Source organism: Melopsittacus undulatus, chromosome Z, assembly GCF_012275295.1.
Source record: "Melopsittacus undulatus isolate bMelUnd1 chromosome Z, bMelUnd1.mat.Z, whole genome shotgun sequence".
In the NCBI taxonomy this organism is placed as follows: Eukaryota; Metazoa; Chordata; class Aves; order Psittaciformes; family Psittaculidae; genus Melopsittacus; species Melopsittacus undulatus.
In genome coordinates, this window is record NC_047557.1 from 91319603 (window position 1) to 91343479 (window position 23877).

A 23877-nucleotide genomic window follows, 5' to 3' on the forward strand; every position below is an offset into this window, starting at 1 on the left:
AAAATAGAAAATTACAGTGTGTCCTACTTGTGTGTCATTAACAACAGAGAACAGTTTGAAATAGATGCTGCAGTACAGATCACCTTAACACAGGAAAACCTGAACTGGTTTAAGAAAGTGGGAGCTAATCTGAATATTATTAAAATTATCCTACATTGCTGAAAAACTCACTGCCTTTGGAAACCTTAGATTTTTGCACCATCAATGAAAAGGAAACATAGAAGTGTATTTGAAGCATGTTTTACTTGCAGTCTGGACTGACACTTACTTATCAAAGCTTTGGCTTAGAGCTCTCTGCTGATACCAGTACCACTGATTTGTAGTAAGGACTGTGTCCAAGCCGTTAGGCTCTGCTGGTGAAGCAGCTATGCTGGTTGCAACGTTATTGCTGAGCATTTAGAAGAAGCTCTATTTATCAGAAATGCACTAGTGAGTCTTTCATGGAGCTGAATTTATTCATTGTCTTCTGCAAGAATACATATTAAGCCTATTACTTACTATTTTAGGTAATGTTCTTTTTATGTCCCATACAGACACGCAAGCCTGTCTGCATGTAAAACGAACTGTGCACAGTCAGCTCCAGCAGCACAGGATGTGACACATTGCCTGCTCATACACAAATGGTACTTAAAACCAAGATGATATCTAAATGAAGATGAAAGTGGGACATCTGCTCTCGGGTACCAGAGCAGAGCCCAGTGATTTGGAGCCCATCCCCACCTCTTTCCCTGATCAGAGCTGCCACTGGTGCCCCTTCTTCAGGGTCATCTCTGCCTGAGTTTTGCCATCATCACTGCTTTCAGCAGCACTTCAGGCACTGTCTTTTGGCTGCTCTCAGACTCAGAGCTTTTGCCAGCTCAGGAGGTGGCCCTGTCCTGCCTCTCTTATTCCCTTCTCCTTAAATCACACCTAGCAGTGATATGATATTCTTTTTTTTTTAGTTACTCAACCAACTCTCAATACTGCCAGGCACAGGAGCTGGGACATGTAATACTCCAATGCTGTTACAACCAAATAGTAGTACTTCTTTTTTCCTATACCAGGAAAGCATAGTGAATGGGGATGATTTGGGGGGGCACGGACAAGACAATGGTAATGAAGAGGCAATGTTTGGGAGGGTATGGCATGTACGCTGATAACATGTCTTCATGTCAATAGACCAAACCATTCAGATTTGCTGTAGGTAAAATCCCGTGGCAGATGCAGTGAAGCTTTGTGTGCTGGATTTGATGTTGTTTGCTGTAGGAGGATTAAACCAGGAGAGAAAATTGGCTTTCGGAGAAGCAGTGTTATTTTTCCTTGGGGGGAGGCACCGTGCAGTCCCAAAACACCTTTCTCAGCTCAGAGTCCCACACATGAGCAGGGGAATGGGTGCTTCGAAGTGGAAAACTGAAGGTCCTCGTGGGAGTTCCCCAAAGCTGCAGGCTGTAGGTGGTAGCTCAGCAAAGGGCAACAGGGCACAATCCCAGCCTGGCTTTACTGGAGAACTGAGGTCTCCCTTTGTGCATCAAAACCTACCTGGATGCTTCTTGCCTAAGGCAACCCTTCATCATGATTACGACAGGTTAATTTTCTTGAGAGAAAAGGTAAGGTCTCTCCAAAGCAAGAATGGGAGCACTGCTTCCCTGCAACTGACAAAGGTGTGTTTTTTGACATTGCTTGTGCATTGCAAGCCTGGTCACCGAGCAAGCTGCTGCCTGCTTTGGAAGGTGGGAGCATTGCTCAGCCCCCAGGTAGATGATGGGTAGCGATCAGCAACAGGCGTGTTGTTACAGCAGTAGCATAGCCTGGTGCTTTCTGTCACCATGCAAATCCTCTGAATACGGCATAGAGTGAGCTGAGGAACAACGTAAAGCCAGATTTAGTTGTACTTGATTTCTTACTACTTTCTTTTTCTCCCCTAGAATGCATCATTCTTCTGGTTTTGTGAAATTGATGGCTTCTGACCTCCCTCGCAGGGATATTTCCAGGATGTACTGCTCATGCAGTTTTATGCTCTTTGTTTTCTTGCAGATCCCATTCTGGGAGCAGGCAGTGTGAGAAGGTGCTGATTGCCTGCTGCAGGATCCGGGGGAGCAGGGGATTTGCCATGCAGCTCCCTCCCGCTGTGAGAGAACACACCTTGGTGAAGAGGAGCTGAGATTCAGTGTTGTTGTTGCCTCAATCTGTGCTGTGACACAAGTGTGATTTTTCCATGCAAAGTGGGACAGAGTTCAGAGGAGTGATTCCTCCAACGGAAGAAATATGGACTTTTGTGACAACCAGTGTAAGGCAACGGCTTGAGTGTGAAAGAAAACTTGTCACCTAGTGCTGTTTTCAGATGGGCAGCATTGAGCCAAGGCAGGCAGGAGAAAGGAGACAGCCCAAGGGACAGGGTGACAGCCTGTGTTCCACCCGTGCTGGTCAGCTCAGCAGCCAGGTAAACTGTTATGAGCTTGTTTGAGTCTCAAATGAGAAGGAATATTCTTTTCTTTTTTCCTTTTTCTTTCTCTAGTTCACAGCTATGGTGGTTATTTTTCCACAAATAAACCAGCATGTGTCATGGCATTTTTCCTTACCAGTGAGCTGGTCAGAGAGTTTTGGTGCTTCTCTAGCAAGCTGTGAGTACAGGCTCATGATTTTATTTCTCTTGTTGAATACACAAAAAAGCAGACAGTCAGCTATAAATGATGACCTTTTCTCACTTGCCCCTTTCTCCCTTAGCCACACTACTCTGTTGGTGGTATTTTCAAAGAGAAATCATTCTCTGAGTTAGCATTTTCTCCTTTTTGTGTTTCCAACACTTTGTACAGCTACAGTAAGTGAAGCAGCACTGCAAACAGCTTTGGTCTATGGTAAGTAGTTCTGGCCTGGCTTCCCTCACATGTGAAGCTCCTCAGTACAAGGTACTGATCCTTCAGGGCTGGCACACAGGAGCGTCACGAGGACAAAGAATCATTTATAGCATTGCTCTTCCCTATCAGGAGCTTTATTGGATCAGAAAGAGAACAGAAAGTGTCCATTGTCTTCCCTTTGAAGGCAGCACCAGGAGGTGTGCATGGGGGCCATTTGGTATTTCTAATGAGAACAGAAAGAATGAGTTTACAAAAGCATCTTACTGACAAATGTTCCCTGTCTCTTCCAAATCAAATGTCTTTTCCACACAAAATGCTTAACATAAACATGTTTTCAAATGACTTTACAGAGATTGGGTACTTACCCAGCTAACCCACCAAAAATCTCTGTGACGTAGGAATAATCCCCTCCCGATTTGGGGATAGTCACTCCCAGTTCAGCGTAACACAGCGAGCCAAGGGCAGCCACCCCGCCACCAAGCACCCAAATAATGAGAGCGAGTCCCACTGAGCCGGCATGCTCCAGGACTCCTTTTGGTGAAATAAAGATCCCAGAACCAATGATGTTACCTGGAATGGACAAAAGGTTTGCAGTGAGGCAGAAGAAAATGAGAAATGCTCTTTTCTTATTAAAAGGGGGGGTTAAAAACCCCACAGACCCCAGCAACCCAAAGTGCCCCCTCCAAACCCTCTTCCTCTTCGTAGCATGATTTTATTTTATATAGGTCCTGCAGAAAGTGTTGCCATTTATCAGCTATCAAGGTCAATAAGCATGTGCTGAGCAATGCTGAAGCACGGTGAGACTCTGGTGAGCATCTGTGTTTGCAGCTAACAGTTTTGTGCTTAGATTTCTTCAGAGAGGAATCTAAACAGGGCACATACTTGGGGGGGGGGGGGAGGAGGTAAAAAACCATTAGATCATTACTTATAAGGTAGGGGCCAAGCAGTGCTCTTGCTACCAGGGCATATTTAAGATTTAGGAAGGGGTAATGGCTTTAAACTTAAGCAGGGAAAGTTTAGATTGGATATAAGGAGGAAGTTCTTTACTGTGAGGGTGGTGAGGTACTGGAATGGGTTGCCCAGAGAGGCTGTGAATGCTCCATCCCTGGTGGTGTTCAAGGCCAGGTTGGACAGAGCCTTGGGAAACACGGTCTAGGGTGAGGTGCCCCTGCCCATGGCAGAGGGTTGGGACTGGATGATCTTAAGGTCCTTTCCAACCCTAACTATTCTATGTGCTTGAAAAAATAATCTCAAAGTCCAAAAAACTAGAAATCCATTAACACTTTATATTTGCAATACCAGTGCTGTGTAGTAATCGCTCACAGATTTGTAAAGGGATATTGTGGAGTGAGTAAAATGTTGGACAATGTGGACTTTGTCCTACTAATTTTGTCTGATTAGCATGAGCCGTGACAGTGCTGGTTGTAGAAATGGAGTGCTGGATATCACAGATGCTCTTTGTTCACACTGGGGCCAGGATAATGGTTGTCCTTCCAGACCAGCAGAAACCACTCTGCAAGTGGTACCTTGTGGCTGCTCAGTGTCTTGAAGGAGAGTTTTTATTGTCAGGCTTGTTTTTTTTTGAGCAGTATCTAAATAGTTCTTCTCCCCAAAGGATGTGAAGATCCTGCTGTCATAAGACTCTGATGAGGGCTCTCTTTTTCTATGAGGTGGTATTAAAATCCTCACTTATAAAGTTGACTTTATAAGCATTTCTCATCAGTGCAGTCATAAAAATAAAATATTGGATGCTGGTTGTTAAGGCTGGTGGCCAGGTTGGGCTCAGCAGCTCTCAGTCCAGAGGCTGTAAAATAGGATGTGAGGGATGGAGGTTCGCTCTGAGAGGCACTGAAGCAGAGAAGATAAGTCTGCAAATATATATTCAGTATTTGTAAACAGTACATTTTCTGTGTGCACAGGCTGCTTTTTTTAATGTCCATGATGCACAGATAAGGTTAGGCCAGAAATCAGTGTTTTAAATGGCGATGGAGGAGACTGAGGGTAGAGCTCAGAAAAACCTTGGAAGTGTTGAAATCTTTAGCTGTGGAAGGAGTTGCTAGGAAAGACCAAGGCATCTCCCACCTGCAACCTCCTAGTGCAGCTGTGATGGACAGCCATCGGGACCAGAAGCACTCTCTACGCATTTAAAAAAGAAGAGGGACATAGATGTTACCAAAACTAGAACAACAGTAAAATTAAACATAGCTGTTCCTTAGCTGAGCTAGCACAGGCAGCCCTAAGCACTGCCGCAGCATTAATCACAGCAGCCTGCACTGAAGGAATGGGTTATGATGCGGATGAGTCGCATGATATTGTTCATGGTACTAATAGATCTGTTCTGGATCTTCCCTACTGGGATGCTACATGGCTGGAGTGGTGAAATCTTTCAGGAAGATAGATGAAGAGTTAATGTCTTGCAAAAGCATATATAATACTTGCTAAAATTTATGGGGCTTTTTGGTAATAGTTTCTCCTGCTGGTTGAAGCATTGTGACATACTTAGAACAAACAAGCTTTTCTGGGAGACTGTTTGTGCCTTGTTCAAGAACAGTAACAAATCTTTAATTTAAGCTGAAAAGAAAATACCTGCTTTAAGAGTTTAAAAACTGTCTTGGCAGTCTTTGGTACTGCTGTGTACTGCAGCTGCAACAGTTGTATACCTGGAGGAAGGCCTTAATTTACAAAGGACCCTTAAAAATGATCTGCTACCTACCAGTATAGATACCTGTATGTGTCTGTTTTCGACAGATCAATGTACCTGAAAATATTGCAGTTTTGGGGAGTGTGTTGAACTTCAGACATGCTGCTTTTCATCACAATAGATCTGTAGTTTTTAACTGCTTCTTTGGGATGGGACAATATTCCTTTCTGGCAGCTGCAGTACTGAACAAATGGGAACTGTGAACAAATGGGAATTGCCCAAAGACAGAGTAACTCATAAATGAGTCCCCCAGCTCCCCTCATGCTGTCTCCTCCTGCTCAGTGCTCTATTTCACCTTAGCTCAGGTTTACTGCTAATTTTGGCAGTAAACAGCAGATGCACATACACATCCTGTGGCAAGCTCCTGGTGAGAGCTTCCTGTGCTTTGTGTCACCTCTTCATCGTGTCAGTATTTTTTGGATGAAATCTATACACAGCATGGCATCTCCCAGACTGGTAACAGGTGAGAAATCCAGAAAACTCCCAGGCTGGCATGCAGCATTGCAATGTGGTGTCCCTGCAGACCTGGGCTGATGGACCCACGGAAGAGACGAGTCTTGGCGAGGTGTAACTGCAGAGATAAGGTGGTGACAGCTGTCTGGCACAGTGGTAATAAGTGCAGTCTAAATGCATTGACAGAGAGTCTATGGTGTGTTTTTTCTTAATGCTTGCACTCGGCACTGTCAAAGCCTTGAATTTCTTTGGGTTTCCACCTCTAGCAAAGGGCACTGCATGTCCCCAGCAGCCTGGGTCCTGAGGAGTATTGGCAGTGGGGATTTACCCAGACCCAAACTGCTGCAGGGAGTAGGCACAGCGCGGCTTAGAGTGATGCTGTCCTGTCATGGCAAGACTACCAAAGCAGTCCTCCTCGTGTGCAAGTCTGTACTGAGCTGGAAAGAGCTCGTACTTTTTGTTTATGAATAATGCTTTTTTGGGTGCAGCTACCTGAAGGAGCAGGACAAGAAAGAACAGGCAGCCTTCTGCATGGTTCTTGCACACAAACATTCACAGGATTGATTTTTTTGTTAAAAGAAGTAATTAGTCGTATTTTAAAAGAATCTTACATTCTTCATGAATGAATATACGATAAGGCAAAATTTTCTTTCAAACACATTATGGATTTCCTATTGTTTTGCTCTTGCAACATGTTCAAAAGCTGTAGCAGCCCCAGTGGAAATGCTACACCCCTTCTGACAACAAAATGTTCTTATGGAAACCTGCCATGAATGTGGTAAATGTGCTTGGGAAGTACAGCTTCATTCGGCTTAGGACATGTTTAAAAATAGATATGGTGGAGATGCTGAAATGCTCCAAGAAAATGAGATGGCAGAAACTGCTTGATGAGAAGCAGTTTTCAGGAGCTCTCCCATTCCTTAGCAGAAGTTTTTGGCCCACAAGACTTACCAGTAAGGCAGATGCTTCACTTACAAATAGGTGTCTCAAAGCAAGCCTTGCTCAGCAGGGAATTTGGTAAGTGACTCTGGGGCAAGAAAGAAACTGGCTGTGCAGTTGAGGAAGGCCATTGTTACCGTGCTTGCTGTGTCAGGGATACCTGGTTTTGGCTTTTCTAGTGCTGGTACTCCTGATATTCACTGCATTTATTTTTAATTCTAAGATGTGAAAAGATGGGGAAAAAAATGATTTCCTGTAAAACAGCCACTTTCTCTCTGCCTTTGTGGCCTCTGCCACAGTTTCTTGCTAAAATCTACTTATTTGAACCAAAAATGCTTGACTTACATATGTAATTCAACATTGTAATGTACATTGCCTAAGTTGATGCTGATGCATTCACACAACATAACTGCTTGGGCAAGGTAGATCTATTCTGTGGTTGTGGTGTGTGTGCCCCAAGCCCACTGCAGATGCTCAATGCATTCCACCAGCCACAAAAGTGGAAATGGAAAAAGGTGGGGCCACGTGAAATGGGGCAGGTGAAATGTGCCAAGGGGGAGAGAGCAGGATGATGAGCCCAAATCTGTCTTTGTCTGCTGGCCAAGCGGGCTCCCTTGGCACATGAAAAGGTTTCTGGTAGTAATAAAACAATAAAGATACTAATTTCCTCATCGCTTTCCTATTCCTCACCTTAAGTAAGTATTGGTTTTCTGCAGGACAGAAGCTGACCTCAACTCAGCACTGTGTTGTGTAGCACCAATGAGCCTTGAAAAGACATCCTGCAAAAATACAGACCTCTGGAACAAAAATCCTCTTTCTGGTCTAGTCAGTTGAGACTTTGTAAAAGTGAGATTTGAGAGCCGTGAACTTGACAAATTGTGAGTTTCGTTTTTTCCTTATTCACAGTAACAGTGGTCTGTGATGGGGCAAGCAGAAAGGCAGACCTTGCAGATATGCCTGCTTGTTGTTAAGGAGAAGCATTTTGTTCTTAACTCAGAGAAACTGGCCCATAAGGCTGCTCAGGAGCTGAGCCAGGGTCAGCAAGACCTTGAATAATCTGGGTAAGATCTTAGAAGCGATATATTTCAGGCTATTTTACTTGCCTTCTCTGTTTTGTATTTATGCATTTTCTTTAAGGCTGCAGTGTTCAGATCTTGACAATTTTACAAAACAACTCATGAGGGCCAGGAACATCATTTTTAAGCAAAAGCTGAGGTTCTCGTGGAATAATACCTCTTCAAGAGTTATTGTAAAAGTGGAGAAGGAAAGGCAAGTAACACTTAGATATATGAGAACACACCATGCTGTATCTAGATGGAAAAGAGTGCATGTTGTGGTGACTGACTATGCTGAGACAAATAGGATACAGATCATAGAAAAGTCCCATCATACAGGAATTTATGCTCTTTTATTCTATTTTATTTTTTATAAAGCTGAACACATCTTTTACCAGCTGCTCTTTGTATGTGGTGCTGTAGCCTTTTGAACTATGAGAGCACAGCTGGGGCCAGGTTTTGATATTCTTCAATGTAACTATGAGAGTTGGAACTCATCTTTAAAACAAAAACTAAATTCTCATTAAACAATTCAATAACTGCACTTTGAAGGAAAACACTAAATATTACCATGTTTGTGAAAAAATAAAGAAACCTGGTAATACTTTGCATATTCAATTGGCATTCAAAGTCCTTAGGGCATCTTTTATTTATCTGCAGCATCCACATGGACTGTAAAAATAACGGATCTTGCACCCTGTTGAAAGCAGCTCTTAAGGAATGGCCTTACTGATTGTTTTTATAGACCATATTTCTGATAAAACAAAGCAATTTCCTGTGTGGTTAGCAAAGAAAAATATTACTTATGCTTTTTACTGCTTTTGTACTTCTTTAAAGGCCTGTGGTACAGCTGAAATTCTGAATGGGTCTGAAATATGGACTAGAAATTGGTCTAAGCAGCTTTCCCCTACAAAGTGAAATATTAACAACAAAGAAATTCTGCATCTTTTTTTGGGCCACGGTGAGGTAAATCACCTTGTGGCTTGTTGTTCCCTGAAGGATTACAGCAGGCTACACTCCCGAAAAACTGTGTATTCATGAGCATAAACCCTGCCAGACTCCTGCTTTTATCAACTGCTGTTTGTTGTCCACAGGATGATTCTCTTTCACTTGAGGTGGGTCATGCAGCACTCAGGGGCATGGTGGGGTTAATGATTGTAGGAGATGTGATGCTCAAAGGCAGTGACTGGCAGAGGGAAAGCCTGTGTTACCAGCATGTCCTTCCTTCCTGCTGAGAGGCATCCCGCAGTATTGTATCAGAGTAGAAGTTAGTGAAACAGCAGTCGAACACAGTAGCTGGTATCATCACAGATTATATCCCCAGGTGTGTATTGGGTATTTCATTGCTACAGTTGTAACAGATAGTCCGAGCATGTGTTTGGGTATCTGGGCTATGGAGGGCAAGTGCAGAACATGGGGATTTTCTTTAAATGAAAACTTTGAGATCAAACTGGAAGAAATTCTTCCCTGTGACGGTGCTGAGGCGCTGGCACAGGTTGCCCAGGGAACCAGTGGCTGCCCCATCCCTGGCAGTGTTCAAGGCCAGGCTGGATGTGGCTTGGAGCAACCTGCTCTAGTGGAAGGCGCCCCTGTCTGTGGAAGGTGCCCCTGCCTGTGGAAGGTATACCTGCCCATGGCAGGGTGTTGGAAATGGATGAACAACCCAGTCTGGGATTTAGTTACAGCTTTTTTTTTTATATACTGTCTCCTCAGCAGCACATACAGACAGTTTTCACTGGTAGCTGTAAATAGAAGAATAATCTGAAGTCTACCCATCCTCTCAGGACTCCCACATATAAGTAGACATTATTCAGGTCAACAGGATGACAGTCTGTGTCATTGCTTAAAACAGCTCTCTTATATACACATGCTGGAGCTTTGCATCCTGCCTTGTAGTTAATAAATAAATATATCCCATTTGAGTGTGAAATGTTGTAAAGCCTTGTGGTTACTGTTTAACAACAACAGCAAAAGCCTAATCAAAAGGAATCACAACTTACAAATTGTTTAATTCAACATTAAATATGAGGTGAATTAGGTCAGTAATGGTGATAATGTAACTCATCATTGTGGATAGTTATTTACGGATTTATGGATTTATTTAGCAGAGAACTGCTAAACTAAGCAGCCTCCAGTGCAGCTAATTGTCAGTTGCTAGTTGGGCCACAGGAGTTAAACACTCCTAATTGAGGACATTAGTGACCAGTTCTGGTTGTCACTGACTGTGCCATGACACACCTGCAGAACCAGCCAAGAGGCAACCTGTGTAGCTCATCACTTTGGTGCTAACCAGAAACCTCGTGGCAGTCCCAGCAGCTCTAGTTGTTTACTAGAATAACCTGGCCCTGGGTGACCCCAGGCTCTGACCCGACCCACATCCCAGCAGTGCTGGCCACTGAAGCTGTGCTGCAGCACTTAACAGGACTGATGGGCACAAAGTGTAGCTCAGCCTTTGCCCTGCTCTTCTCCAGCTTATTAACACAAGTGCCACATTTAATACATGACATTATAACTGCCCTCTCCACCCCCAATTACAATACAAACTGTAAATGATGTTCTGAACCCACAAAGCAGTCTGGCCTAAAATAATTACCAGGCTACAGGGACTCTGCTGAATTAAAAGCAACAAAGACTCCAAGTGTTTTCTTAACCTGTATTCAAGCATGAATTCAGGCTATGTGGTGGGGTTTTAGATATTTCATGTAATGGTCTTAAATTTCTTTACTTTTGAATAGCATTCAGGAAACTCTTAATAAAGAATGGATGAAGAATAAAAGATTCTATGGGGCTTGGCATTAAAATAATAGCTATTTAACTTCCTATGCAAGTAAAACTGTAACTACTGTACCAGTGGAAAAATGAATTATGGCTCCTCTTGCTAATACATTTGCAAGGGAAAACTGAGAAATGGCTGTAAAAATAACGGTGATAATTTGATGTCTACAGGGACTCGTATTTACCAAAATAAAGTTATTTTAAAATCTGACTTCAGTTCAAATATTTATGTTGGAATTCCTAGCACAAGTAAGAACATGACCAGTCATTATAAACTGCAATTCCAGCATTCCAAGTGGATTTTACTGGGTTAAGAATTTATAATCTGATTATGCTACACCCAACTTTAAAGATTTAAAAAATGAGGCTACTTGAAATACTGACAAAAGTGTTTTATTCAAGTTGTCAGAGATTTATATGGAGGATATTTGCCTTTTGAGCACTAAAATACAGGTGTAATCCAGGAGGGCTTTAAGTACCAATGTTTTCTAACAATGGAGGCGTGGGGAGAACAGGAAACTGAGTAAAGGAACACAAATATTTCAGGCATAAACCCCCAAATAGGGAGTGATGCAGTCGTAACACAGGATGTGATGGCCTGCTGTAGTAGTAGGGTTACATTTTGGTATTGCACAAGGTACTGTGGATATCTGTCAATAATTTAAATATCTATATATAAAATTTTGCCGTTTTGTATTAATTTTTGGTAGTGTAATATTATCAATTGCTATTTTATACTGAGTGTTGATATTTTATATTACTCTTCGGTATTTGTATATTATTTTTTGATATATATTAAATTTTGATGCCTACATATTAAGTCGAGCCACAGCACCCTCAGAAGGATGCTTACAATTGTTCGTATCGCCTCAGAATATGTACTGAGCTGGGCTGAGTGTCCTGCAAACCCCCTAACTAAAACCAACAAAACCACCCTAATGAACGTAAACGCGTTGTGGGGCAGGGCCGGCCTCAAGCCCCGCCCCTCTCTCCTCGGCCGCTGCCAGCCCGCCCCCTGCAGGCCGCGCCGCGCATCGCCCAGCACAGCCTGTCCCTCCCCGGGACGGGCCCAAGAACGAGAGGAAAAGGGGAATATCAAGCAGTGCCGCCCGCTGGGAAGCATCAGTGACCGAAAGTGTCTGTTATCCAGCTAATGTGGGGAGCTGCGGCGCGGATGGGATCTCATTCAGGGGATGATACTGTGGCTGTCATGTTCCTGGTATGCTGTTTTCCCCAGGGTTGTCATCAACGCGTTTGCAAGCAGGGATCTTTCCCTTGGGAGACAACCGCCTCTGCTTTCTTGTCTTTGGTATTTTAAGAAAACCTAAGTCTGATTAAAAGGCAAAGAGCAGAACTAGCACAGGGATGCTAGTGGTACCTGGTGGCTGCGCTGCAGTGATTTCAACGTCATTCAATAAGGGAATTGCAGCCCCTAATTGCTGCAATTAGATGAAAAATTCACTATCTACAGAAGAACAATCAAACCAAATTTATGAGAACTGCCAACTTCAGTCTTCCTGAGACCTGTAATACATCTGGGGCCATTTGAATATTTCTTTAAAGGTAGTAAGCTGCATATTTGGCATATAAGGTGTATAAACTGCTTAATAATAACTGTTAGTTCAGAATCACTGTCCACAAGAGGTGGAAAGCAGCCTCAGAGGAAAGCAGGCCTTACCCAACCTGCACAGTGCATTTAGGGGACCATGATGCCTTGCTGTTCAGGTAAAACCTGCAGCTCATCGCATGAGCTGACCTTGCTCAGGCCATTAGCAGCCCAAACTCTGTCAAGTTACCCAATAGCTTAAAACCAGAAAATGTAGTGGTTTAAAATTTCTACCTTTCTGAAAGAGAATGCTCTTTTATCTTCTTTGTCTAAAATTAGTGCTAATTTGCCAATTGCTTTTTTTTCTGCAAAAGAGGGCTAACCAAAAGAAACTTCATAGAAACTTCAGTGAAGCTTTTGAGTGTTTGTTTTGGTAACATACTGTCAAGATTGTTCAGCCTGGAGAACTGAAAGCTTGAACAGCTTCCAGTGCCCAATGGGGCTGATAAGAAACCTGAAAAGGGGCTTTTTACAAGGGCGTGTACTGACAGACCAAGGGGGAATGGATTTAAACTGACAGAGGGGAGAGGCTTGGAACAACCTGGTCTAGTGGAAGGGGTCTCTGCCCATGGCAGGGGACTGGGACTGGATGAGCTTTAAGGTCCCTTCCAACCCAAACCATTCACTGATGCTGTGAAAATAATCTGCTGCTTGAATAGCATTTGAAGGAGGTTATGATGGCAGGTGCTGACTGTAGGAAGGACACATCAGTACTGTAAAAACCTCACTGCAATGGAGTCAAATACAAATGCTCCTTTAACTAAATGAGCACTGGAAACTGTGACCCCATTCTCCGGCTTGCAAGTACCGTGCTCTCCTGATACACACATGGGTATACACTGGGTGTCATAGATTAATGTACAGACCTGTGTGTTCAAAATTGCAGGGCCCAGGTGAGCACCTGGAAGGAGACACGGTTGTCCACATCAGCCACTGCTGACCCCACCTGTGTAATGCCTCTCTGTGCTGGAATTCAGAGACCAAATATTTAGATAAGGTGTGCAGAGGACAGACCTGCACTAAGGTAGATAAAAGGTCAGAAGGTGCAGGGGTCAGGCCCCTTAGGAGCATGTGAAACAATAAAGGAGAAAACGGACATCTGCTAGTGCATGGTTTTATTCTGTTTTATTTGAGTAACACTGCTGCAGTGTGTTTATATCAAAGGGGAAGTTAAAGCCTGTATGATAGGATTTTTGTTGTTCTAAATCAAGAACTCCTTTTATTCTGCTAATCCTTTCACCGGCTGCAGGCTCTGTCTGCTCTTTTCAGGCACACAGTCTACTGCTTTATTTCCTGCTCCTCTGTTCTGACTCTTGTACTTGGTCTGATTTCTCCACTTCCTTAACTTCTGACTTGTTCTCCTCTTCTCTTGCCAGTGTTGGGATATGTGGGTTGCATTTCATTACCACAGAGAGCAAACCACAAGCTCCCATGCCCTTCTGTATACACTGCAACGATAAGGCAGAAAAGTCTTGGGAAAAGTGTTGGGAAAAGTCTTCTCCTAGGGACTAGGTGGCATTTTCCTTGGGATATTCTCAAAGGAGAAACACTGAGTGCACTCCAGCATGCTGAAGGCAGCCTATGCAGAAACAGGGCTATGTGTCCAAGTGGGGATTACTAGCAGCCAACTTAGAGATTCATATTGAACCTTCCTTTCCTCCTTTCTCCCTTGACACCAGGGACCTTGAGCAGCGTTTCTGGCAGGGCACTGCTAACAGGTGAAGACAAGGGTGTCCCAGTGGAGAGGAGTGGAGCAGTCATTTTTGGTCATTCACACTTCATTGCCAGTGCTGGGAGCTGGAGAGGACAGGAGCTCACACTACCGCCTTGACTGCAGGACTTCAGCGCATAAAGGAGCCACTGTGACCCTTGAAGCAAAGCACTCCTGTGGCATTAAAGAAGGCTTCAGCCCTTGCACCAGGTCCTAAAAAGGGTGGATTTAGATTAGATATTAGGAGAAAATTCTTCCCTGTGAGGGTGCTGAGGCACTGGCACGGCTGCCCAGAGGAGCTATGGCTGCCCCATCCCTGGCAGTGTTCAAGGCCAGGTTGGACAGGGATTGGAGCAACCTGGTCTAGTGGAAAGTGCCCCTGCCTGTGGAAGGGGTTTGGAACTGGATGAGCTTTAAGGTCCCTTCCAACCCATTCTGTGATTCTATGAAACCTACCTTGGTGCTGTGAGAGGGTTGCATAGGAAACCCATCTAACATAGAATCATAGAATAGTTAGGGTTGGAAAGGACCTTAAGATCACCTAGTTCCAACCCCCCTGCCATGGGCAGGGACACCTGACACTAAACCATATCACCCAAGGCTTCATCCAACCTGGCCTTGAACACTGCCAAGGATGGAGCATTCACAACCTAAAATGCTTGGGTTGCCCTGGTAAGAGAGTGCGGTGTGCACACTGCTCTCTATAAACATTAGCCCTTGTTATCTGTCCAACATGTTTTCTGTGCTCTCTGGTCCTCAGGATCCTGATGTAGAATTCTACCTGCAAACAGCAGAAATGTGTTGTCAAATCCCCTGGTGCAGAAATAAGTGGTTTCTCATGCCCTGCCCTGCATGCATGCTGGAGGAGTTGGGGGTCTTCTCTAGGACACTGCATAATTACTGATTAGTTCCAGACAAATCCTGATTTTAAGGAAAGCAGCTGACAGAGGGACAAGGTCCCACCACAGTGACTTAGGAGGCAGATGCCAGCCAATGCAGCTGTCTTAACGTTTGCCCCTTGGCTGAGAAGTCCCACAAGTGCTAGCTGTGCCTCTGCGACAGCTCTCACTGCGCCCTCTGCACCTGCAATGATTTTCAATGTTTATCAGGATGAAAAGCAATTACAAAATGCTGCTGTGAGGCTCAGCAACTTGGCTTTAGCAACAGCCAAAGAGTTCAGCTGTGTCAGGGAGTGCTGGCTATCAGAAAAGGGCAGCATGACACACACAGCTTTTAGCCAGCCCAGGCTCGTCAGCCCTACTCGTGCCAATGGCAGGGACCCTCGCACCCTCTTTGAAGTAAAATTTGTTTAATGGAAAATGCTGTGTTTGCTTTTTTTCCTTCCCCCCACCAGAGCTCTACTCTTCTTGCTCACTGACTGAGCACAGTAAACAGATTACTTAAACACTCTGGAAAACTGATGAGCAACTGCTGCCCAGTGGGAAAGACTCTTCCTGTCCACTCAAAGCTGTCAGTCTCATGGAAGCATCATCCTTTACCTCGTTGGAAAGGTGAAATAAAATGGCAGGAGGCAATGTCAAGAGTTAGACAGCACACTAACACAAGTGCACAGAAGGATCTTCCTTGTTCTAGCAGAAGAAACCAGCCTGGAAGCTGGCATCGTCTCTCTGAGTCCCACCCTGCTCCACAGCTCCTGTGGCACCTCCCTTACCTCTTAGACCATCACTGCAGCTTTTGGTGGGAAAAATGCTCCTGCTTGTGAATGAAGAACTTTGCTGCCTCTCAACCCTTGGCTGTGGCTACCAAGAACCCATATTTGATCTGTGCTTGCCCCAGGGCTCTGCAGAAGCAAAGGAACATGAGGGGTCTCACAGGGCAGCATTACAGGAGTGAGCAGGTCTGGAGGAAAGTCACAGCTTGAACTTATTTGCTCAACTGTAGATAAGGCAAAACTCAATTCCCACTCTTGCCTCTGATTTTCTCTCCAATTACTAGGATTTATGCCTTCTCCTCTGATCCTACAAAGAGGAACCCTGCAAAACTGTACTTAGGCAAGTTGGTGGGTTTCAGGACCATGTTTGTTTAGCTTCTGCAAAGCTTTGACATTATAACCTGGGATCCATTAAGAAGATCATCTCTAAACTGAGCAACACTTTACCCTTAATCTCTGAAGGGGTATAATGGGAATTTAAGTATGTTAAATTTTGAGATAAAGTCTGGTCCTCAGTATTGTCCTGAAAAGTAAAACGGTTAAATGTTGAAAGTGCCTTCCTGAAATTCCAGGCTATACATACTTAAAACAAAGCAATATGAAAATATCAGTAGCAAGCCATCCAAATACACGAACTGCTGTGTTATACTTCAGGTTACATTACTGGGAAGAAGGACTGATCTCCTGCAAGCTGTACTGCCATTGCTTTACACAAACCTCACATTGCCTTACACAAACCATATTTTGGATGCAGATGTAGATAAACATGAGCTCTTTAGTGAAGTTTGCTGTTCTTGCAGGTTTCTCGGCTCCTTCATTGGAAATCATTATAGCTCTCATGTTTACATGTTTCTGTTGCAAATCTGTGTTAGCAAATTCTGGTGTAGTTAGTTTTACCTCTATCAGCATGGTATCATTACATCTCTAAATGGCTTTGTTTCCATTCCAGCAAAGAACACAAAGATAGGCTTATGTTTCACTATGGTAAATGAACTGAGATGGAAGTTAAAAGCGAAAAACTGGTATTTATACTTCCTGGCATGTGTACACTTGCATTATGATTTGATTTAAAGCTTGCACTTAAAATTAAGTGCACTTTAGTAACTAGCTCAAGCTGGGCTTAAATGATATTTACAAATACGTATCAGCTTAGCATATAGACTTCTACAGGCATCACTTACAATGCTGTATTGCTATCCTCATCTATTTAGAAATTGGAGCTGACTTGTATTTTGACTTAATTTTAAAATATTTTGTTTATTTTCAAAGAATACATTTAGGTAATTTTACTGACAACAGCCAGAAACCTTTCGATTTCCAAAAGAAATGGCAACTTTTCGTGATGCTCTTAAAGATGTATGATCTGGGAATTTAAGGAAGATGCCAGATGCAAAATACAGATTAGTACAGACCTGAATGCCCCTGCCACCACAATTTGTAGGACCCTAGTAATACAATTCTGTTCTAGTTTTGCTACAGATTGGAGATTGATTTGTGTTGTTTTCCTTCTCTCCTAGTCTCCTAAAGCAATAGACAGATCAGGTCAAAGCCCAGTAATTAATAAATGTTTGCTGCTCTGCAGTGACAGCACAAAGCAAACCACATTTTAATTCCCAAAATGGCCAGATAAAGCCTCCACAAGTAAAGAAAGACCCTCATCCCAGCATGGGCCATACCTGAGCTCTGCAGGAGCAGTGGACTGGACCAGGTAATGCACAGAGCGAGGTTGTTATAACCACAGAGCTGCTGCCCATCTCTGGGTATTTTATTTCTCTGACATCCATTGGATTTGCTTTTAAAGCTGATGTTAGAAATGCAGATGTTATTCTGCCTGAAGGAGGTTTTTATAATTATCACTTTACAGAAGTTGTGTCATTGGTTTGGGTTTTTTTCAGGTCTGATGCTTTTGAGCAGCTAAATTTCAGCCAAGAAGTCCACAGACTATCACAGATGGCCACATAGGTAAATGTAGGAATCTCAATAGATGGTGTATTCAGAGACCCCTCTTCAGGGAGGTCCTGGGAGTTGGTGGCTGGAGGTGGATTTGCTCCGCTTGGCCTTTGTATGTCACCTCCCTTTTCAATTCAGAGGGCCCCTCAATTGACACAGCTCAGCAGCTCCTGCATCCTAACTGTGTGTGGTCAATGACAGGTGTTTTCTTTATTAGATTTGTGGTATGAGAAGTGTACAAGACTATCCTCCTATAACTTTAATCAGAGACAACAGATTACACAGAACACCATTGCTCTCCACTATGCTGTGCAACCTGAACACAGTACGGTGTATTCTCAACAAACTTCACTGCAGAATGACTGCCAGCCTTGCTCAGCTATGTGGGTAATAAAGGATTAATGTGCTTTGTACCTAGCTGCTCTGATTTAATTTAGGAGCCTTCTCCTAGGAGGCAGTGGGGTCTTCTACACTTGTTGACTTCAGCAGGATTTAAAGGACTTGGGACCTGCTAAGAAAAGGGTCTTTAACCTTCAGTCAGGAGCCCAAGCATGTGAAGTGGAGCTATTCCTTCTGTATGGGGTTGTAATATGTGCAGGATTTGAGTACCTTTTGTAATAGTCTGCTTAGACCTTAATGCGTTGCTAGGGAACTGGCTGTGTCCATAACCAGTAAACATGTAGACGCTGTGTCCCAGTGGTCTCTGGCAGAGTTTACCATAAGAAATGGCTTTATTGGAACAAGTTCTACTAGCAGTAGTATAAAAAAAGTAGTTTGTCAGCTTTTTTTTAATTACAAACATTTTAATTCCATCACATAAACAGAAACCCCTTCCAGGCTGAAGGCTAGGCATGTGAGGACACCACCCAGAACAAAATAATTTCCCTTATTCTTTAAAATATTGATTCAGCTATTTTTCAATTTACTTCGGTCTAAGTGCAGTGTTTGGAAGCTTAACAAGCTTGAATACTTTTTGCTCTCTTGCATTAACTAAAGCTACTACTATTTGCAAGACACTTATAAAAGAGTTCATAATTTGTTTCCAAAATATATGGCTTTTCAGGTTTTCAGGCTGCACTGAAGAGTATCAGAAACAATGAAAGTTTTGTGTTCATGCAGTCCTAGATTGCCATTTCTGAAATGATCTTATCTAACTTTCATGGACATCAGTACTGTCTGCTTTGTTAGGAATAAAAGAAGTCTGGAACCCCAACTACCAAAGAAACAAATCTGCTATCAAAACAGGACAAAATCTGGGCAGAGAATAAAAAAGTTATATGGAAATGGAAATGAAATACAGTCCGAGATGACCTCCCTAAAAACAAGCAAGCAAACCCTGTTCTACTAAGCTCTCAGGAGAGCTGCTGAAGAATTTTGAAGTAATCCAGAAAAGGACAGTAATAGAATTATTGCATTCTTCTCGGTGAATTCCTTGCAACTCCCTAAGAAATACTGATCCCTTGGGTGCTTTGTATAAAAGGATAAAAGTTTGTAATATAGAAGCACACAGCTTAAAGCTGCAAGCTCTCATGTTCCTTGGCAATCATTATCATCAGGTTTATGGAAGAGCATATATTAATCCTTTCCAAGGCATGTGTTGGCAGGGAGGCAAGGAACACTCTTCTGGGTTCATCAGCCTTCCCTGTGCGGCCTGAGCAGGAGCAATCTCACAGCACAATATATCCCTATCAAAAACTCGTCACATATGACACATGCTAACAGCTTTTTCTCCTTGTCTCATGGTGGTTGCACAATGTAACAGCAAAGAGACAGAAAGCACTTAGGAACTACAGTAGATATTCCAATTAATGATGCTTCTCCTTGTCAGACCTGTAGCTTATATGTCGTGCACATGCATTCAAGTGCAATGACCTCTTTGCAAAACTGCTTAAGTTACAGAAAACGTGTTTCAGTATTCAGTGTTCAACCCTTGTCTGAATGCACCTCTATATTTAGAGCACAACTTCTTGTAGCCTTACTGCTCATCCCTGTGTGATTATCTGACCCAGAGTTAATGTGGCATAATTAACGCATCTGAGAGTTGCTCAGTGTCACAGGTGAGCTAGAGGTTTTGTGATGGGCAGCCTTGTGACATTCATTGTCATAGATGATAAAATGTTGTGAATTTTAGTTCTCTGACCCAGTGTATTCAACAGAATGTGATTCTTCCTCAACTTGATTTCTTCCTGACTTTTGTGACTATAAATAAGGTCCTTACTATTTTTTGCTGTATATTATATTAAGATGTTTGGCCTGATCAAGATTATGGGGCTTCATGTAACTGATGAAAGAGCTATTGTTTTTCATTGCAAAAAAACTGCCACTCATCCAGATCCCTGACCTATTTCTTGGAGTCAGAAGTAACCGTTCTGAAGTCTTACAGATTTTTCATGCCGTGTTTTACACTATTGATATTGAAGCCCCTATTTGAAGTGTGATTACAACCATATTTAAGGATCAGTTAAAAATTTTCAACTTAATCTTCAGGTATAGAAAGATTCTGTTTTTCCTTATGTTTTGGTGCTATTCTAAAGAAAGCATTAAACGAATCAGAGCATTCAGCCATGGGGGTTCTTCTATTAATGAGTGACAAAAGAAATTCCTCCAACTTAAACATCACCAGTGTATTCCTTTCCACTTTTCTTTCTCTGAGATACAGTGGAATTTGTCTGTATTGTTGGAAAGAGATGATGAACCATGTCCAGGAGCCGTAATTTAGCCATTTCACCCTAACAGTAGATTGGGCCATTTATTACGCTGAAATCAGAAAAACAGAATCTACAAGTTCCTGAAGATGGGAACAACTTGTAATCTTGCTTTTCAGCCCTGACTTGCTGAGGCCAGTGCCAGCAGAACACATCAGGAGAATAAACTAATACTGCGTAAAGTTTTTGTAGAGGCTGTCAGATGAAGAAATGTATTTACCATTATATATGGCTTTCCTCTGCAGGAGAACAAGCCTGGTATATTCTCTCTGCTTTCTCACTACACAAAGATGGATACAGGCATTTAAAAAGGAATTAGGATGCTGAGATGCTCAGTCCATGCTGGATTGCTGGCTCCCCACGCTTTGCTGTGGAACATGTGCTAAAGAACTCCTTGGGAGTCTTTTGGGTTTTTCAGGACCAGCAGGAAAAACAACACTGTTTTATATTTGGGGCACTTTGGTGCTGACAAATGCCTTCTCATTTTATCATGCTGCAATCAAGATGACAAAAAAGTGTGGCAGCTTGTAGAAACTCCCCCTGCAAGCCAACAAAAAACGGGGTCTTGAAAGGAAAAGTTTGGCACACAGAAAGCTCCAAACACAAAAAAGCTAAACCTCTACCAAACCATTTCTGCTTGTTGTGAGCCTGCCAAAGCAGAACAGACTTTCTCAACAGAAAAGGCTACATTATGCTAAAAGGAAATGAGCTGCAAGGCACAGGAAAAGGGAACACGAGTGGAGATTTATGGCACCACTGAAAGCAGGCACTGTATAGCCAGATCAGGAGTAAGACACTACCAAAGGATGCTACCTTTGCTTTTTCATCTGCCAGGGAAGAAGGAGAGTTTCTGCTGCAGGATAGCTAAACTACTGATGTGAATTGCAGAAAGCCCACAGCTTCAGCGTTCTGACCAGAGTCACTGCATCACAATCAGAATTTTCTATTTTTTTAGACAAAAGGGGAAAAAAAAATTAAACAACTAGCAACCCCCCCAACTAGGTCCACCCAAACTAAAACCATTAGTCAATGAATAACTGACAGTTAATAACCTGCAAACAGAATTGTTACAAACACTTTTGCCCAAGTACCACTGAATTCATACAGAAAAAAATTGAGCTATTTTTGCAAAAGATCTTTATTATGCCCTACTGATGCTTTTGAAGATGATATGAGAAGGATTTGATATTTTTTACTTTGTTATTTTTTTGTTGCTGTTTTGGCTTTCACTCTTCAAACTGTACATAAGGGACTTCACATGCTGAATGCTCCTGGATACGAACTGCAGGAGAAAGGCACATGTGTGGACAAACAAAACTCTTTTTTTTATGTCCAGAAAAACTCAATTATGAAAAATAAAAAGTTAAGGCTTTTTCCTTTTTCTGCCAGAAATTTCTAACTAGAGCTCCTTTTGTCCCTCCCTAAATTCAGCCTCAGAGGTAAGCTGCTAGCCCAGAGGAGCTGTAGGATCTCTCTGGATTTTTACCAAGCCTGATTTGACCTTTGCCATGGTTTTTTCCTAGCAAGTGAAAATGCAGCTTGTTTGCAGCTCCCTAAGCTCAGGTGCAAGGCTATCCCAGATGATTCTGATGGATGGAGCAGCCTCAAAGAACACAGGAACATGGCATCACCCCTGAAACATGTCATGTCATAAATGTAACTTGCACAATGCATTCTGGATAGGCATCCCTAGGCTGCTTTCTTTCAAAATGTAGGATCTGATTTTTCTCAGTAGTGTGCAGCTCTTTTTCGTACTGGGTGTCATACCAAATTATGGACACCTATCAGCTTTAATGTGTATATGGAACTTGGACATGTAATTTTCAGTAGTTTTGAATCTCAGCCTAAGCCTCTGGACTGTACAGAAAAACATTTTCACAAGTGCCTCACAAGTGTCTTTGTTGTTTCTCACTGCTAAACAAGTGCCATTTATCCTGAATAAAAATTGACTGTTGCCTTTATTTAACTGTGATTTCATTTATGAGAGGCCAAGATGTTAAATTACACCTCTCTATAGTCCAGAGATAGATCCTGAACTACTGCCCTGAGAAAAAAATCAGTCATGTATGCGTAAGTACTTTGTTTTGTCAGCAACTGCCAGAAGAAACTGAAAACTCAGATTATTAGTTACCAAGGTGTGCAGCAGAGATAGGGAAGTCCTTCTGCTTTTGAAACCATGAGAGAGAGACAGAGACAGAGAACCACTTAAGTAATCTGTATTTCTCTCACAAGTCGGCAAACAAAAGTGTGTCCTGAAACTTCAGCTAGCTATAAAAGTGAAACACTCTCACACAGATTCAGAGTGGGAGAAGATTCTTGCTGCAACACTGCTGTTTTCTGTGTCCCCAGGCAAGATCACAGAGATCTGAAAAACTCACCTAAAGATATAGGTGGTTTTCTTCTTTCTCATACATTTTTCTTTCTGCTGCAGTTCTGTAACTTGAGTACTAATACAGAGAAGCTGTTGAGTCTGACTAGGAATGATCTAATGATTTGACACATTACTTGGTAAAAAGATGGATCTGATAGGTGTCAGTTGATGAAGGGACAAGTAATCAGTCTCTTTAAGCAATGGCAGCACATGAAACATGATCAGAGAGGATTCATCAAGCAGCTGATGTTAATACCCATTAAGTTCCAATACCTTAAAGGAGCCAACAAGAAATCTGGAGAGTGACTTTTTATGAGGACATGTAGTGATAGGACAAGGGGGAACGGCTTTAACCTGAAAGATGATAGATTTAGGTTAGATAGTAGGCAGAAGTTCTTCTCTGTGAGGGTGCTGAGGCCCTGCCACAGATTGCCCAGAGAAACTGTGGCTGCCCCATCCCTGGCAGTGCTCAAGGCCAGGCTGGACAGGGCTTGGAGCAACCTGCTCTAGTGGAAGGTGTCCCTGCCCATGCCAGGGGGCTGGAACTGGATGAGCTTTAAGGTCTCTTCCAAACAAAACCATTCTAGTTTTATGATTTCTACTTCAGTTCTTGTATGTTACAAAGAAGATGAGTATGAACGCTATTCCCAGTTCCCTGTGTTCTCCTTCCCTAGTGTTTAATCCCCAGGATTCAGCAAGCTAGCTGCTGCTTGCTGAATCCTGCACTAGGTTTCTGTCTACGAATACTGTCTGTGGGATTTAGGGCATATTAAGAATGGCAGGAGACATGGGGTGAAGAAGAGAGCAAACTGACAAGCAGGAAAGCTGGTAAACAGTTTTCTGTTATGGGCAAGGAAGAAAGATTGCATCCAGTGCAATTATATCTTTGTGTTATCACAGAATGCTGCCCTTGGAGGTGATATTTGTGCAAATGAAAACTTCCCTGTAGATGCATATGCCATTGTTAGTTAATAAGTACAATGCCAGGCAGATACAATGACAACCAAGGACACTTATTTGGTTGTTCTCCTGATGTGTTATCATGATGTGAACAGTAATTTGCACTACATACTAGGAAACCCCTGACATAAGGAAGCATCTCCAG

The 23877-nt window shown here is 42.8% G+C and overlaps 1 protein-coding gene across 1 annotated transcript in view; it reads right to left on the minus strand.

Annotated features, from left to right (window-relative positions):
- Window positions 1–23877, minus strand: part of SLC7A10 (solute carrier family 7 member 10) — a 41330-nt gene that overhangs the window by 12558 nt on the left and 4895 nt on the right. The window contains exon 2 of the mRNA XM_005152188.3: window positions 3200–3404. Within this exon, the coding sequence (XP_005152245.2) occupies window positions 3200–3404 (205 nt within the window). The remainder of the gene's footprint in view (window positions 1–3199; window positions 3405–23877) is intronic.